General features: G+C 49.6%; 1 protein-coding gene across 1 annotated transcript in view; it reads right to left on the bottom strand.

Moving 5' to 3' along the window:
• Positions 1-1095: 1095 nt before the first annotated feature.
• The window catches only part of prdm12a (PR domain containing 12a), a 29855-nt gene continuing 13656 nt past the window's right edge, over positions 1096-17294 (bottom strand). The window contains exon 5 of the mRNA XM_085965974.1: positions 1096-1481. Within this exon, the coding sequence (XP_085822100.1) occupies positions 1096-1481 (386 nt within the window). The remainder of the gene's footprint in view (positions 1482-17294) is intronic.

Below are 17294 nucleotides of genomic sequence, written 5' to 3'. Positions count from 1 at the left end.
GAACGAGGGGGCAGATATAAAATTAGATTTTGGACTGGGAGCAGAAGGGATTCTTCTTGCACAGGGGGATGTGGGGCGGTGGAATGCACTGTCAGAGTTAGTGATTGAAGCAGGGACCTTGTCAATGATTAGATGGGTTGTTGTTGCGGGGGAGAAAGAATAAAGAGATCTGGGAGAGGAGCAGGCACCTGGGGATTAGGATTGCTGCTGATGTGGAGGATAAACACCCACACTGGGCCGAGGAGCTGGTTTCCATTTTGCAATCTCTATGTTATTCTACGATCGACACCTGGGCGAGGGGCCGGAGGCAGTTTGGCCCCTTGGTGTGAATCAACAGGAGCAGAGGAGGTAAAGGAAGGCTGGTGGGTCGGGCAGAGTCGGGGGTGAAGGAGCTTTGGCTCTGATGTACGGAGCGGACGTTGATGGGCCCGCTGCAGGCTTCCCTCCGGCCTTGTTGTCTCGTGTATCTATCTTTTGTTGTTGCATTTTGATGATTTAATTGCAGGATCTTTTACCGCTTTCTTTTTTTCTTAAGGAGAGAAAAGACAGACATGGCAACAGATACAGGAGCCACCACAGAGCATATGTTAGCTACACATGGGAGAGAGGGCGAGAGAGAGAAACAGGCTGGGTTCAGACAAACATGACATTTCTGTGCTTCCGCACCTTCCCTTGAGCTCTACGGCTTGCTTCATAGGTCAAAATAAAGAGTGGAACGCAACTGCTTTTGGCGGAATAACAACAGAAAATGCTGGAAAAACTCAGCAGGCCAGGCAACATCCGTGGAGAGAGAAATAGAGTCAACGTTTCGGGTCAAAACCCTTTGTCAAGGGTCTTCGACCTGATACGTTAACTCTGTTTCTCTCTCCACGGATGTTGCCTGGCCTGCTGAGTTTTTCCAGCATTTTCTGTCGTTATTCCGGATTTCCAGCATCCGCAGTATTTTGCTATCGTACTGCTTTTGGCGGAATGGGTCTGTTTCCATGGCGACGTTTTTGACATTGTCGGTACAGGTGGCAGTGAAAGAGTCTCGTCTTCTTCCGCGGTTATTTTTTTTGAAAATTAAAAGTATTTCTAATGGCGCCACCTCTCCAGTCACAGCACCATGGTGGGGATGTGGTGTGCCAGGGTGGCGGAGTGCGGCACTGCCAGTGTCGGGGAGTGGGGCTGGAGCGAGCCAGGGGGCGGCCGGTGCCTGGCGCTCTTCTGGTGGGCCCGGAGTCCTGCCAGCTGGGAGTAGGCGCTCTGGCACACCTGGCACTTATAGGGCCGTTCGCCCGTGTGCAGCCGCACGTGGTTCCTGAGCGTGGACGACTGGCTGAAGCGGCGGTTGCAGAAGCGGCAGATGAAGGGCTTGTCCAGGGTGTGGATGCGCATGTGCGAGCGGAGGTTGCTGCGCGAGTTGAAGCCTCGGTGGCAGATCACGCACCGCATCCGTCCCGCGCTGCTCCCGCTGGAGCCGTCCGCTGTGTTCAGGTCATCTGCGAAGAAAGTAGAAAGGAAATGTCTTTAGTGGACACCTCCCATACTGCCGGAGTATTGCGCCCCAAGCCTACGCACCACACTATAGGAAGGATTTCGAGGCCTTGGAGATGGTGCAGAGGGGATTTACCAGAATGGTACCGGGGATGAGGGATTTCAGTTGTGTGGAGAGACTGTGTTCTTGTTCAGGCCAACATCCCCAGCATCGAAGCTCTGACCACGTTCGACCAGCTCTGATGGACGGGTCACATTGTCCACATGCCCGATACGAGACTCCCAAAACAAGCGCTCTACCCGGAGCTCTGACACGGCAAGAGAGCCCCAGGTGGGCAGAGGAAATGCTTCTAGGACACCCTCAAAGCCTCCTTGAAAAAGTGCAACATCCCCACCGACACCTGGGAATCCCTGGCCCAAGACCGCACAAAGTGGAGGAGAAGCATCCGGGAAGGCGCCGAACACCTCGAGTCTCTTCGCCGGGAGCAAGCGGAAGCCAAGCGCAGGCAGTGCAAGGAGCGCACGTCAACCCAAGCACCCCACCCACCCGCCCCCTTCAACCACCGTCTGCCCCACCTGTGACAGAGACTGTAGGCCCCGCATTGGACTCATCAGTCACCTGAGAACACATTTTTAATGTGGAAGCAAGTCATCCTCGGTTCTGAGGGACTGCCTAAGGAAGGAAGGAGAGACTGCAGAAGCTGAGGTTGTTCTCTTTAGAGCAGAGAAGGTTAAGGGGAGATTTAATAGAGGTGTTCAAAATTAGGAGGGGTTTAGAAAGTTTAGAGTAAATAAGGAGAGCTGTTTCCAGTGGCAGGAGGGTCGGTAACCAGAGGACACAGATTTAAGATCATTGGCAAAAGAGCCAGTCGGGAGATGAGGAGAATTTTTTTTAACGCAGCGAGTTGTTGTGATCTGGAATGCACTGCCTGAAAGGGCGGTGGAAGCAGATTCAATAGTAACTTTCGAAAGGGAATTGGTTACATACTTGAAAAGGAAACATTTGCAGGGCTACGGCGAAAGAGCAGGGGGAGTGGGACTAATTGGAGAGCTCTACTAAAGGGCCAGCACAAGCACAATGGGCCGAATGGTTTCCTTCTGTGCTGTATCATTCTATGATTCGCTGATTTATATCAGCATAGCAGAGGCATTGTGGTTAGAAGATAATAAATAGGCTAATAAACAGATGAAGTTAGCAGGCTAGCAGGAAATGAACAGACAATTTCTAAAGCATTTGGGGCTTATTAAGGTGAGGAACATCAGTAGCTAAACGTATTTAAAACCACATTCAGCATCAAGCACTCACCGATGTGACACAACCAGTGTTAGATTCAAGGGAGACTGCCAGCTACACGGCCCCATCATGCAAGCCTAGCTCAGGTACAGCTGAAGTTAATTCAGATTAAAGCTCCATCGACACTGCCTCATACAGGTTAGGTATAGGAGCTAAATATAGATTAATGCTCCTGCTGCACTGTTCCATTAATACACCATGGTACAGCACGGGTTAGATACAGAGCGAAGTTTCTGGTCTGATCTCAACACTGCGCAAATCACGAGTGCCCCTTTTCACCCCATATGACATTCCCATTTTCTACACCAACTGCCCTGAAGGCATCTCTAAATAAAACTGATTCTGTTTCCAAATAGTCCACAGTAAAGGGCACTTTTCGCCCAAACTAATTTCACGTAGAAATCTTACAGTCAAAAGAGAGAGGAAACTGTTAGGGGGAGAAATTGGGCGAGTAGCGCCACCTGTTAGCGCCTAAAGAGGCAGTCAGTGGCTGTAGCGCCACTGGCTGCGTCGCCGGCGATATTCAGTAGGGGCGCTAATGGTGGCGTTAGGCATTTGCGCTGCGCCGCCACCGATGACGTCATCGGTGTGCGCAGCGCCCCATTCGCGATATTTGGTAGCGAACGCCGCAGTTGCGCCGCTCGCTACCCGCGCCCGGTTCACGGGGCCTTACTGTGCCGGCAGCGGCGCAAGTTAAGGTGGAGGTGCGGGGCGGCCGCTTTTTCGGCAGCCGCCTGCCAGCACCTCTGTTCCCGGCCTCCTAACCGCCCCCCCCCGCGGCATTGCCGGCTGTTTCCCGAGAGCCCGGCACTTCTCCTTGGTGCCGGGCTCATTTGCCGGCACTCACGAGCGGGGACCGCGCTGTTGCAGGCACCTTCCCCTTAACAGTGGGAGGAAGGCCTGCAGTACCGCAGCGTGCCGTGCCGCAGCATGTGGCGCTGCGGCACGTTGCGCTGCGATAATCAGTTTCAGCGCCCTAAGAGGGACGCGGAGCCCCTCAAGCCTCGCCCCGTCTCCCTCGAGGGGCACTGAAACTGAATTTCTGGCGATCGGTATCACTCCGATCGCTGCGCTAAATCCTGCGCTCAGGCGACTTTTGCGCCCCAACCCAATTTCTAGGCCTCTATCCCTTAAGTCGGCTGGGTTGAAGCCCAAATCAAAGAGTGTGAAAGGACAGTGTGATAACCCACTGTACCCAGTCCCAGAGTGTGAAAGGACAGTGTGATAACCCACTGAACCCACTCCCAGAGTGTGAAAGGACAGTGTGATAACCCACTGTACCCAGTCCCAGAGTGTGAAAGGACAGTGTGATAACCCACTGTACCACCCAGTCCGAGAGTGTGAAAGGACAGTGTGATAATCCACTGTACCACCCAGTCCGAGAGTGTGAAAGGACAGTGTGATAACCCACTGTACCCAGTCCCAGAGTGTGAAAGGACAGTGTGATAACCCACTGAACCCAGTCCCAGAGTGTGAAAGGACAGTGTGATAACCCACTGTACCCAGTCCCAGAGTGTGAAAGGACAGTGTGATAACCCACTGTACCACCCAGTCCGAGAGTGTGAAAGGACAGTGTGATAACCCACTGTACCACCCAGTCCGAGAGTGTGAAAGGACAGTGTGATAATCCACTGTACCCAGTCCCAGAGTGTAAAAGGACAGTGTGATAACCCACTGTTCCCAGTCCCAGAGTGGAAAAGGACAGTGTGATAACCCACTGTACCCAGTCCCAGAGTGTGAAAGGACAGTGTGATAACCCACTGAACCCAGTCCCAGAGTGTGAAAGGACAGTGTGATAACCCACTGTACCCAGTCCCAGAGTGTGAAAGGACAATGTGATAACCCACTGAACCCAGTCCCAGAGTGTGAAAGGACAGTGTGATAACCCACTGTACCCAGTCCCAGAGTGTGAAAGGACAATGTGATAACCCACTGTACCCAGTCCCAGAGTGTGAAAGGACAGTGTGATAACACACTTTACCACTCAGTCTCAGAGTGTGAAAGGACAGTGTGATAACCCGGAGGAACCAACTAGAGATCAGGCCTTCTTAGACTGGGTATTATGTAATGAGAAAGGATTAATTAGCAACCTTTTTGTGCGAGGCCCCTTGGGGAGGAGCGATCATAATATGATAGAATTCTTCATTAAAATGGAGACTGAAGTAGTTGACTCAGAGACTAGGGTCCTGAATTTAAACAAAGGAAACTATGATGGTATGAGGCATGAGTTGGCTAGGATGGATTGGGGAATGTTACTCAAAGGGTTGACGGTGGATAGGCAATGGCAAACATTAAAAGATCGCATGGATGAACTACAGAATTTGTTCATCACTGTTTGGCATAAAAATAAAACAAAAAAAGTCACTCAACCGAGGCTAACAAGGAAAATTAGGAATAGCATAAAATCCAAGGAGAGGACATATAATTTGGCCAGAAAAGGCAGCAAACCTGAGGATTGGGAGCAGTTTAGGATTCAGCAAAGGAGGACAAAGGAATTAATTAAGAGGGGGAAAATAGATTATGAGAGTAAGCTTGCAGGGAACATAAAAACTGACGGTAAAAGATTCTATAGATATGTGAAGATAAAAAGATTGGTGAAGTCAAGCGTAGGTCCCTTGCAGTCAGAGTCAGGGGAATTTATAATAGGGAACAAAGAAATGGCAGACCAATTAAAAACATACTTTGGTTCTGTCTTCACAAAGGAGGACACAAATAACCTCCCAGAGATGTTGGGGAACATACTGTCTAATGAGAGGGAGGAATTGAATGAAATCAGTATTTGTAGGGAAATGGTGTTAGGGAAATTGACGGGATTGAAGGTCGATAAATCCCCAGGGCCTGATAATCTACATCCTAGGGTACTTAAGGAAGTGACCCTAGAAATAATAGATGCATTGCTGGTCATCTTCCAAAATTCTATAGTCTCTGGAACAGTTCCCATGGATTGGAGGATAGCTAATGTAACCACACTATTTAAAAAAGGTGGTAGAGAGAAAACGGGGAATTATAGACCGGTAAGCCTGACATCGGTAGTGGGGAAAATGCTAGAGTCCATTATAAAAGATGTACTAACAGAGCACTTGGAAAACAGTGACAGGATCGGACAAAGTCAACATGGATTTACAAAAGGTAAATCATGCTTGACTAATCTACTGGAATTTTTTGAGGATGTAACTGGTAGAATAGACAAGGGAGAACCAGTGGATGTGGTGTATTTGGACTTTCAGAAGGCTTTCGATAAGGTCCCGCATAAGAGATTAGCGTGCAAAGTTAAAGCACATGGGATTGGGGGTAAGGTACTGTCTTGGATAGAGAACTGGTTGGCAGACAGGAAGCAGAGAGTTGGAATAAACAGGTCTTTTTCCAAGTGGCAGGCAGTGACTAGTGGGGTACCGCAGGGATCGGTGCTAGGACCCCAGCTATTCACAATATACATCAATGATCTAGACGAGGGAACTAGCTGTAATATCTCCAAGTTTACAGACGACACAAAGTTGGGTGGGCATGTGTGCTGTGTGGAGGATGCAGAGAAACTCCAGTATGATTTAGACAGGTTTGGTGATTGGGCAGATGCATGGCAAATGCAGTATAATGTGGATAAATGCGAGGTTATCCACTTTGGTGGCAAAAACAGGAAGACAGATTATTATCTGAATGGCTATAGATTGGGAAAAGTGGAAGTGCAACGAGACCTGGGTGTCCTTGTGCACCAGTCGCTGAAGGTAAGCATGCAGGTGCAGCAGATGGTTAAGAAGGCAAATGGAATGTTGGCCTTCGTAGCAAGAGGATTCAAGTACAGGAGCAAGGATGTCTTGCTACAATTGTACAGGGCCTTGGTGAGACCACATCTTGAGTATTGTGTACAGTTTTGGTCGCCTTATCTGAGGAAGGATGTTCTTGCCATGGAGAGAGTGCAGCGAAGATTCGCCAGACTGATACCTGGGATGGCAGGAATGACGTGTGAGGAGAGATTGGGTCGATTAGGCTTATATTCGCTAGAGTTTAGAAGAATGAGAGGGGATCTCTTTGAAACTTATAAAATTCTAACAGGACTAGAGAGACTGGATGCAGGAAGGGTGTTCCCGATAGCGGGGGAGTCCAGAACCAGGGGTCACAGTCTAAGGAAAAGGGGTAAGCCATTTAGGACTGAGATGAGGAGGAATTTCTTCACCCAGAGAGTGTTGAACCTGTGGAATTCTCTACCACAGAAGGCAGTTGAGGTCAATTCATTAAATTTATTCAAGAAGGAGTTAGATATATTTCTAACGGCTAAAGGGATCAAGGGATATGGGGAGAAGGCAGGGACAGGGTACTGAATTTGGATGATCAGCCATGATCTCATTAAATGGCGGAACAGGCTCGAGGGGCCGAATGGACTACTTCTGCTGCTATCTTCTATGTTTCTATGTAACCCACTGAACCACCCAGTCCCAAAGTGTGAAAGGACAGTGTGATAACCCACTGTACCCAGTACCAGAGTGTGAAAGGACAGTGTGATAATCCATTGTACCCAGTCCCAGAGATTGAAAGGACAGTGTGATAACCCACTGTACCACCACTCCCAGAGTGTGAGGGGACACTGTGATGACCCACTGAACCCCCCAGTCCCAGAGCGTGAAAGGACAGTGTGATAACGCACTGAACCCCCCAGTCCCAGAGTGTGAAAGGACAGTGTGATAACCCACTGATGCCAGACCCAGAGTGTGAAAGGACAGTGTGATGACCCACTGATCCCAGACCTAGAGTGTGAAAGGACAGTGTGATGACCCACTGAACCACCTAGTCCCAGAGTGTGAAAGGACAGTGTGATAACCCACTGTACCCAGTTCCAGAGAGTGGAAGGACAGAAGATAAACCAGTCCCAGTGTGAAAGGACAGTGTGATAACCGACTGTACCCAGTTCCAGAGAGTGGAAGGACAGAAGATAACCAAGTCCCAGTGTGAAAGGACAGTGTGATAACACACTGAAATACCCAGTCTCAGAGTGCAAAAGGACAGTGTGATAACCCAAAGTACCACCCAGTCTCGGAGTGTGAATGAACAGTGTCATAACCCATTGTACCACCAGTCCCAGACTGTGAAAGGACAGTGTGATAACCCGCTGTACCCAGTCCCAGAGTGTGAAAGGACAGTGTGATAACCCACTGAACCCAGTCCCAGGGTGTGAAAGGACAGTGTGATAATACACTGAACCACCCAGTCACAGAGTGTGAAAAGACAGTGTGATAACCCACTGTACCCAGTCGCAGAGTGCGAAAGGACACTGTGATAACACACTGAAACACCCAGTCCGAGAGTGTGAGAGCACAGTGTGATAACCCACTGTACCCAATCCCAGAGTGTGAAAGGACAGTGTAATATCCCACTGTACCCAGCCCCAGAGTGTGAAAGGACAGTGTGATAACCCACTGTACCCAGTTCCAGAGAGTGGAAGAACAGAAGATAACCAAGTCCCTGAGTGTGAACAGACAGTGTGTTAACCCACTGTACACAGTCCCAGAGTGTGAAAATACAGTGTGATATCCCACTGTACCCAGTCCCAGAGTGTGACAGGACAGTGTGATAACGCACAGTAAACAGTCTCAGAGTGTGAAAGGGCACTGTGATAACACACTGAAACACCCAGACCCAGAGTGTGAAAGGACAGAAGATAACCAAGTCCCAGTGTGAAAGGACAGTGTCATAACCCACTGTACCACCCAGATCCAGCATGTGAAAGGACAGTGTGTTCACCCACTGTACCAGTCCCAGGGTGTGAAAGGACAGTGTGTTAACCCACTGTACCAGTCCCAGAAAGTGAAACGACAGTGTGATAACCCATTGTACCACCCAGTCTCGGAGTGTGAAAGGACAGTGTCATAACCCACTGTACCACGCAGTCCCAGAGTGTGAAAGGACAGTGTGTTAACCCACTGTACCCAGTCCCAGGGTGTGAAAGGACAGTGTGATAACCCACTGTACCCAGTCCCAGAGTGTGTAAGGACAGTGTGATAACCCACTGTACCCAGTCCCAGGGTGTGAAAGGACAGTGTGATAACCCACTGTACCCAGTCCCAGAGTGTGTAAGGACAGTGTGATAACCCACTGCACCCATTCCCAGGGTGTGAAAGGACAGTGTGATAAGCCACTGTACCCAGTCCCAGGGTGTGAAAGGACAGTGTGATAACCCACTGCACCCATTCCCAGAGTGTGAAAGGACAGTGTGTTAACCCACTGTACCCAGTCCCAGGGTGTGAAAGGACAGTGTGATAACCCACTGTACCCAGTCCCAGAGTGTGTAAGGACAGTGTGATAACCCACTGCACCCATTCCCAGGGTGTGAAAGGACAGTGTGATAACCCACTGTACCCAGTCCCAGGGTGTGAAAGGACAGTGTGATAACCCACTGCACCCATTCCCAGGGTGTGAAAGGACAGTGTCATAACCCACTGTACCCAGTCCCAGGGTGTGAAAGGACAGTGTGATAACCCACTGTACCCAGTCCCAGAGTGTGTAAGGACAGTGTGATAACCCACTGCACCCATTCCCAGAGTGTGTAAGGACAGTGTGATAACCCACTGCACCCATTCCCAGGGTGTGAAAGGACAGTGTGATAAGCCACTGAACCACCCAGCCGCAGAGTGTGAATGAACAGTGTGATAACACACTGAAACACCCAGTCCCAGAGTGTGAGAGCACAGTGTGGTAACGCACTGCATCACCCAGACCCAGAGTGTGAAACGACAGTGTGATAACCCACTAAACCACTTAGTCTCAGAGTGTCAAATGACAGTGTAATAACACACTGTACCCGGTCACAGAGTGTGAAAGGACAGTGTGATAACCCACTGTACCCAATCCCAGAGTGTGAAAGGACAGTGTGATAACCCACTGTACCCAATCCCAGAGTGTGAAAGGACAGTGTGATAACCCACTGTACCCAATCCCAGAGTGTGAAAGGACAGTGTGATAACCCACTGTACCCAATCCCAGAGTGTGAAAGGACAGTGTGATAACCGACTGTACCCAGTCCCAGAGTGTGAAAGGACAGTGTGATAACCCACTGTACCCAGTCCCAGAGTGTGAAAGGACAGTGTGATAACCCACTGTACCACCTAGTCCCAAAGTGTGAAAGGACAGTGTGATAACCCACTGAACCCAGTCCCAGATTATAAAGGACAGTGAGATAACCCACTGTGCCCAGTCCCAGAGTGTGAAAGGACAGTGTGATAACCCACTGAACCCAGTCCCAAAGTGTGAAAGGACAGTGTGATAACCCACTGAACCCAGTCCCAGATTATAAAGGACAGTGAGATAACCCACTGTGCCCAGTCCCAGAGTGTGAAAGGACAGTGTGATAACCCACTGAACCCAGTCCCAGATTATAAAGGACAGAGTGATAACCCACTATACCCAGTCCCAGAGAGTGAAAGGACAGTGTGATAACCCATTGATCCAGCCAGATCCAGATTGTGAATGGACAGTGTGATATCCCACTGTACCACCCAGTCCCTGAGTGTGAACGGACAGTGTGTTAACCCACTGTACCCAGTCTCAGGGTGTGAAACGACAGTGTGATAACCGACTGTCCCACCCAGACCCAGAGTGTGAAAGGACAGTGTGAAAACCGATTGTACCCAGTCCCAGAGTGTGAAAGGACAGTGTGATAACCCACTGTAACACCCAGTCCCAGAGTGTGAAAGGATAGTGTGGTAACACACAGTACCCAGTTCCAGAGTGTTAAATGACAGTGTGATAACCCACTGAAACACCCAGCCCCAGAGTGTGAAAGGACAGTGAGATAACACAATGCACCACCCACACCCAGAGTGTGAAAGGACAGTGTGATAACCCACTGTACACAGAACCAGAGTGTGACAGGACAGTGTGATAATCCACTGTGTCACCCAGTCCCAGAGTGTGAAAGGACAGTGTGATAACCCACTGAACCCAGCCGCAGAGTGTGGAAGGACTGTGTTATAACCCATGGCACCACCCAGTCCCAGAGTGTGAAAGGACAGTGAGATAACACAATGCACCACCCACACCCAGAGTGTGAAAGGACAGTGTGATAACCCACTGTACCCAGAACCAGAGTGTGAAAGGACAGTGTGATAACCCACTGTACCACCCAGGCCCAGAGTGTGAAAGGACAGTGTAATAACACACTGTTCCATCCAGACCCAGAGTGTGAAAGGACAGTGTGATAACACACTGAAACACCCAGTCCGAGAGTGTGAGAGCACAGTGTGATAACCCACTGTACCACCCAGACCCAGAGTGTGAAAGGACAGTGTGATAACCGACTGTACCCAAACCCAGAGTGTGAAAGGACAGTGTGATAACCCACTGTAACACACAGTCCCAGAGTGTGAAAGGATAGTGTGATACCCCACTGTACCACCCAGTCTCAGATTGTGAAAGGACAGTGTGATAACACACAATAACCAGTCCCAGAGTGTTAAAGGACAGTGTGATAACCCACTGATCCAGCCAGATCCAGATTGTGAAAGGACAGTGTGATATCCCACTGTAAAACCCAGTCCCTGAGTGTGAACGGACAGTGTGTTAACCCACTGTACCCAGTCTCAGGGTGTGAAAGGACAGTGTGATAACCCAGTGAACCACCGTGTCTCAGAGTGTGAAAGGACAGTGTGATAACCGACTGTACCCAGTCCCGGAGTGTGAAAGGACAGTGTGATAACCCACTGTACCCGGTCACACAGTGTGAAAGGACAGTGTGATAACCCACTCTATCCAGTCCCAGAGTTTGAAAGGATAGTGTGATACCCAACTGCACCAGCCAGTCCCAGAATGTGAAAGGACAGTGTGATAACCCACTGCACCACCCAGTCCCAGAGTGTGAAAGGACAGTGTGATAACCCACTGTTCCCAGTCCCAGAGTGTAAAAGGAGAGTGTGATATCCCACTGTACCCAGACCCAGAGTGTGAAAGGACAGTGTGATAACACACTGTACCTCCTGTCATGAATCTTACCATTCATGTAGAAATGACTCATGAGATAACACTGGGCGACCAGTTGCTGGCGCGGTCCAAGGAAAGTAAATATACTCGGGCGTGGGCCCAGCTTGCTCAGGACGTTTTTGTAACCAGGAGCTAGTGATGTAACTAGAAACACATGGTTGTGAAAAAGTTGATAAAAGCCTTGTTTTATAATCAAACCAAGTGCTTAGTAGTTTTCTTATGTTACCACCCAGTCCCAGAGTGTGAAAGGACAGTGTGATGACCCACTGAACCTCCCAGAGTGTGAAAGGACAGTGTGATGACCCACTGTACCCAGTCCCAGAGTGTGAAAGGACAGTGTGATAACTCACTGTACCCAGTCCCAGAGTGTGGACGGACAGTGTGATAACCCACTGTACCCGGTCCCAGAGTGTGAAAGGACAGTGTGATAATCCACTGTACCCGGTCCCAGAGTATGAAAGGACAGTGTGATGACCCACTGTACCCAGTCCCAGAGTGTGAAAGGACAGTGTGATGACCCACTGAACCACCCAGTCCCTGAGTGTGAACGGACAGTGTGTTAACCCACTGTACCCAGTCTCAGGGTGTGAAAGGACAGTGTGATAACTCACTGTACCCAGTCCCAGAGTGTGAAAGGACAGTGTGATAACCCACTGTACCCGGTCCCAGAGTGTGAAAGGACAGTGTGATAACCCACTGTACCCAGTCCCAGAGTGTGAAAGGACAGTGTGATAACCCACTGTACCCAGTCTCAGAGTGTGAAAGGACAGTGTGATAAACCACTGTACCTCCGGTCATGAATTTTACCATTCATGTAGAAATGACTCATGAGATAACACTGGGCGGCCAGTTGCTGGCCCCGTCCAAGGAAAGTAAAAATACTCGGGTGTGGGCCCAGCTTGCTCAGGACGTTTTTGTAACCAGGAGCTAGTGATGTAACTAGAAACACATGGTTGTGAAAAAGTTGATAAAAGCCTTGTTTTATAATCAAACCAAGTGCTTAGTATTTTTCTTATGTCACCACCCAGTGCCAGAGTGTGAAAGGACAGTGTGATAACCCACTGAACCCAGTCCCAGAGTGTGAAAGGACAGTGTGATAACCCACTGTACCCGGTCCCAGAGTGTGAAAGGACAGTGTGTTAACCCACTGTACCCGGTCCCAGAGTGTGAAAGGACAGTGTGTTAACTTACTGTACCCAGTTCCAGAGTGTGAAAGGACAGTGTGTTAACTTACTGTACTCAGTCCCATAGTGTGAATGGACAGTGCGATAAAATACAGTAACCAGTCCCAGAGTGTGAAAGGACAGTGTGATAACCCACTGTACCCAGTTCCAGAGTGTGAAAGGACAGTGTAATAACCCACTGTAGCCAGTCCCGGAGTGTGAAAGGACAGTGTGATAACCCACTGTACTACCCAGTCCGAGAGTGTGAAAGGACAGTGTGATAACCCACTGTAACACCCAGTCCCAGAGTATGAAAGGACAGTGTGGTAACCCACTGTACCCAGTCCCAGAGTGTGAAAGGACAGTGTGATAACACACTGTTCCACCCAGTCCGAGAGTTTGAAAGGACAGTGTGATAACCCACTGAACCCAGTCCCAGAGTGTGAAAGGACAGTGTGATAACCCACTATTCCACCCAGTCCGAGAGTGTGAAAGGACAGTGTGAAAACCCACTGAATCACCTAGTCCCAGAGTGTGAAAGGACAGTGTGATAACGCACTGTACCCGGTCCCAGAGTTTGACAGGACAGTTTGATAACCCACTGTACCACTCAGTCGTAGAGTTTGAAAGGACAGTTTGATAACCCACTGTACCCAGTCCCAAAATTCGAAAGGACATTGTGATAACCCACAGCCTTACCCAGTCCCAGAGTGTGAAAGGACAGTGTGATAACCCGCTGTACCGCCCAGACCCAGAGTGTGAAAGGACAGTGTGATAACCCACTGAACCACCCAGTCCCAGAGTGTGAAAGGACAGTTTGATAACCCGCTGTAACACTCAGTCCCAGAGTGTGAATGGACTGTGTGATAACCCACTGTACCACCCAGTCCGAGAGTGTGAAAGGACAGTGCGATAACCCACAGTAACCAGTCCCAGAGTGTGAAAGGACAGTGTGATAACACACTGAACCAACCAGACCCAGAGTGTGAAAGGACAGTGTGATATCGCACTGTACCACCCAGTCCCAGTGTGAAAGGACAGTGTGGTAACCCGCTGTACCACCCAGTCCCAGAGTGTGAAAGGACATTGAGATAACACACTGAAACACCCAGTCCCAGAGTGTGAAAGGACAGTGTGTTAACTCACTGTACCCAGTCCCAGGGTGTGAAAGGATAGTGTGATAACCCACTGAACCAGCCAGTACCAGATTGTGAAAGGACAGTGTGGTAACCTGTTGAATCACCCAGTCCCAGAGTGTGAAAGTACAGTGTGATAACCCACTGTACCCAGTCCCAGAGTGTGAAAGGGCAGTGTGATAACCCACTCTACCCAGTCCCAGAGTGTGAAAGGACAGTGTGATAACCAACTGTACCCAATCCCAGAGTGCGAAAGGACAGTGTGATAACCAACTGTACCCAGTCCCAGAGTGTGCAAGGACAGTGTGATAACCAACTGTACCACCCAATCCCAGAGTGTGAAAGGGCAGTGTGATATCCCACTGTACCACCCAGTCCCAGAGTGTGAAAGGACAGTGTGATAACCAACTGTACCCAGTCCCAGGGTGTGAAAGGACAGTGTGATAACCAACTGTACCCAATCCCAGAGTGCGAAAGGACAGTGTGATAACCAACTGTACCCAGTCACAGAGTGTGCAAGGACAGTGTGGTAACCAACTGTACCCAGTCCCAGAGTGTGAAAGGACAGTGTGATAACCCGCTGTACCCAGTCCCAGAGTGTGAAAGGACAGTGTGATAACACACTGAACCACCCAGTCCCAGAGTATGAAAAGACAATGTGTTAACCCACTGTACCCAGTCCCAGAGTGTGAAAGGACAGTGTGAAATCCCACTGTACCCTGTCCCAGAGAGTGAAAGGACAATGTGATAACCCAGTGTAACCAGTCCCAGAGTGTGAAAGGACAGTGTGATAACCCACTGAAGCACCCAAACCCAGAGTGTGAAAGGGCAGTGTGATAACCCGCTGAACCCGTCCCAGAATATGAAAGGTCAGTTTGATAACCCACTAAACCTTCCAGACCCAGAGTGTGAAAGGACTGTGTGATAACCCACTGTACCCAGTCCCAGATTGTGAAGATACGGTGTGATAACCCACTGTACCCAGTCCCAGAGTGTGAAAGGGCAATCTGATAACCCAGTGTAACCAGTCCCAGAGTGTGAAAGGACAGTGTGATAACACACTGCACCACCGAGTCCCAGAGTGTGAAAGGACAGTGTGATAACCCACTGTACGCAGTCCCAGAGTGTGAATGGACAATGTGATAACCCACTGTACCCAGTCCCAGAGTGTGAAAGGACAGTGTGATAACACACTGCACCACCGAGTCCCAGAGTGTGAAAGGACAGTGTGATAACCCACTGTACGCAGTCCCAGAGTGTGAATGGACAATGTGATAACCCACTGTACCCAGTCCCAGAGTGTGAAAGGACAGTGTGATAACACACTGCACCACCGAGTCCCAGAGTGTGAAAGGACAGTGTGATAACCCACTGAACCAGCCAGTACCAGATTGTGAAAGGACAGTGTGGTAACCTGTTGAATCACCCAATCCCAGAGTGCGAAAGGACAGTGTGATAACCCACTGTACCCAGTCCCAGAGTGTGAAAGGACAGTTTGATAACTGACTGAACCCAGTCCCAGAATGTGCAGATACAGTGTGATAACCCACTGAACCAGCCAGTCCCAGAGTGTGAAAAGACAATGTGTTAACCCACTGTACCCAGTCCCAGAGTGTGAAAGTACAGTGTGATAACCCACTAAACCACCCAGTCCCAGAGTGTGAAAAGACAATGTGTTAACCCACTGTATCCAGTTCCAGTGTGTGAAAGGACAGTGTGGTAACCCGCTGAAACACCCAGTCCTAGAGTTTGAAAGAACAGTGTGATAACAAACTGTACCCAGTTCCAGCGTGTGAAAGGATAGTGTGATAACCCACTGTACCCAGTCCCAGAGTGTGAAAGAACAGTTTGATAACCCACTGTACCACCCAGTCCCAGAGTGTGACAGGACGGTGTGAAAACCCACTGTGCCACCCAGACCCAGAGTGTGAAAGGACAGTGTGATATCCCACTGTACCACCCAATCCCAGAGTGTGAAAGGGCAGTGTGATATCCCACTGTACCCAGTCCCAGAGTGTGAAAGGACAGTGTGATAACCAACTGTACCCAGTCCCAGAGTGTGAAAGGACAGTGTGATAACCCACTGTACCCAGTCCCAGAGTGTGAAAGGACAGTGTGATAACCAACTGTACCCAAGCCCAGAGTGCGAAAGGACAGTGTGATAACCAACTGTACCCAGTCCCAGAGTGTGCAAGGACAGTGTGATAACCAACTGTACCCAGTCCCAGAGTGTGAAAGGACAGTGTGATAACCCACTGTACCCAGTCCCAGAGTGTGAAAGGACAGTGTGATAACCCACTGTACCCAGTCCCAGAGTGTGAAAGGACAGTGTGCTAGCCCACTGAACCCAGACCCAATGTTTGAAGTTACAGTGTGATATCCCACTGTACCCATTCCCAGAGAGTGAAAGGACAGTGTGATAACCCAGTGAACCACCTAGTCCCAGAGTGTGAAAGGACAATGTGATAACCCAGTGTAACCAGTCCCAGAGTGTGAAAGGACAGTGTGATAACCAACTGCAGCACCCAAACCCAGAGTGTGAAAGGGCAGTGTGATAACCCACTGCACCCAGTCCCAGTGTGAAAGGATGGTGTGATAACCCGCTGAACCCGTCCCAGAATATGAAAGGTCAGTTTGTAAACCCACTAAACCTTCCAGACCCAGAGTGTGAAAGGACTGTGTGATAACCCACTGTACCCAGTCCCAGATTGTGAAGATACAGTGTGATAACCCACTGTACCCAGTCCCAGAGTGTGAAAGGGCAATCTGATAACCCAGTGTAACCAGTCCCAGAGTGTGAAAGGACAGTGTGATAACACACTGCACCACCGAGTCCCAGAGTGTGAAAGGACAGTGTGATAACACACTGCAAAACCGAGTCCCAGAGTGCGAAAGGACAGTGTGATATCCCACTGTACCACCCAGTCCCAAATTGTGAAAGGACAGTGTGATAACCCACTGTACCCTGTCCCAGAGTGTGAAAGGACAGTGTGCTAACCCACTGAACCCAGTCCCAGAGTGTGAAGATACAGTGTGATATCCCACTGTACCCAGCCCAGAGTGTGAAAGGACAGTGTGATAACCCACTGTACCCAGTCCCAGAGTGTGAAAGGACAGTGTGATAACCCACCATACCCAGTCCCAGAGTGTGAAAGGACAGTGTGATAACCGACTGTACCCAATCCCAGAGTGTGAAAGGACAGTGTGATAACCCACTGGACCCCGTCCCAGAGTATGAATGGTCAGTTTGATAACCCACTG

Source organism: Somniosus microcephalus, chromosome 23 (genome assembly GCF_052327205.1).
Source record: "Somniosus microcephalus isolate GS21.2 chromosome 23, FLI_Smic_1.0, whole genome shotgun sequence".
Classification (NCBI taxonomy): Eukaryota; Metazoa; Chordata; class Chondrichthyes; order Squaliformes; family Somniosidae; genus Somniosus; species Somniosus microcephalus.
This window is presented reverse-complemented; position numbering and strand designations above follow the sequence as displayed.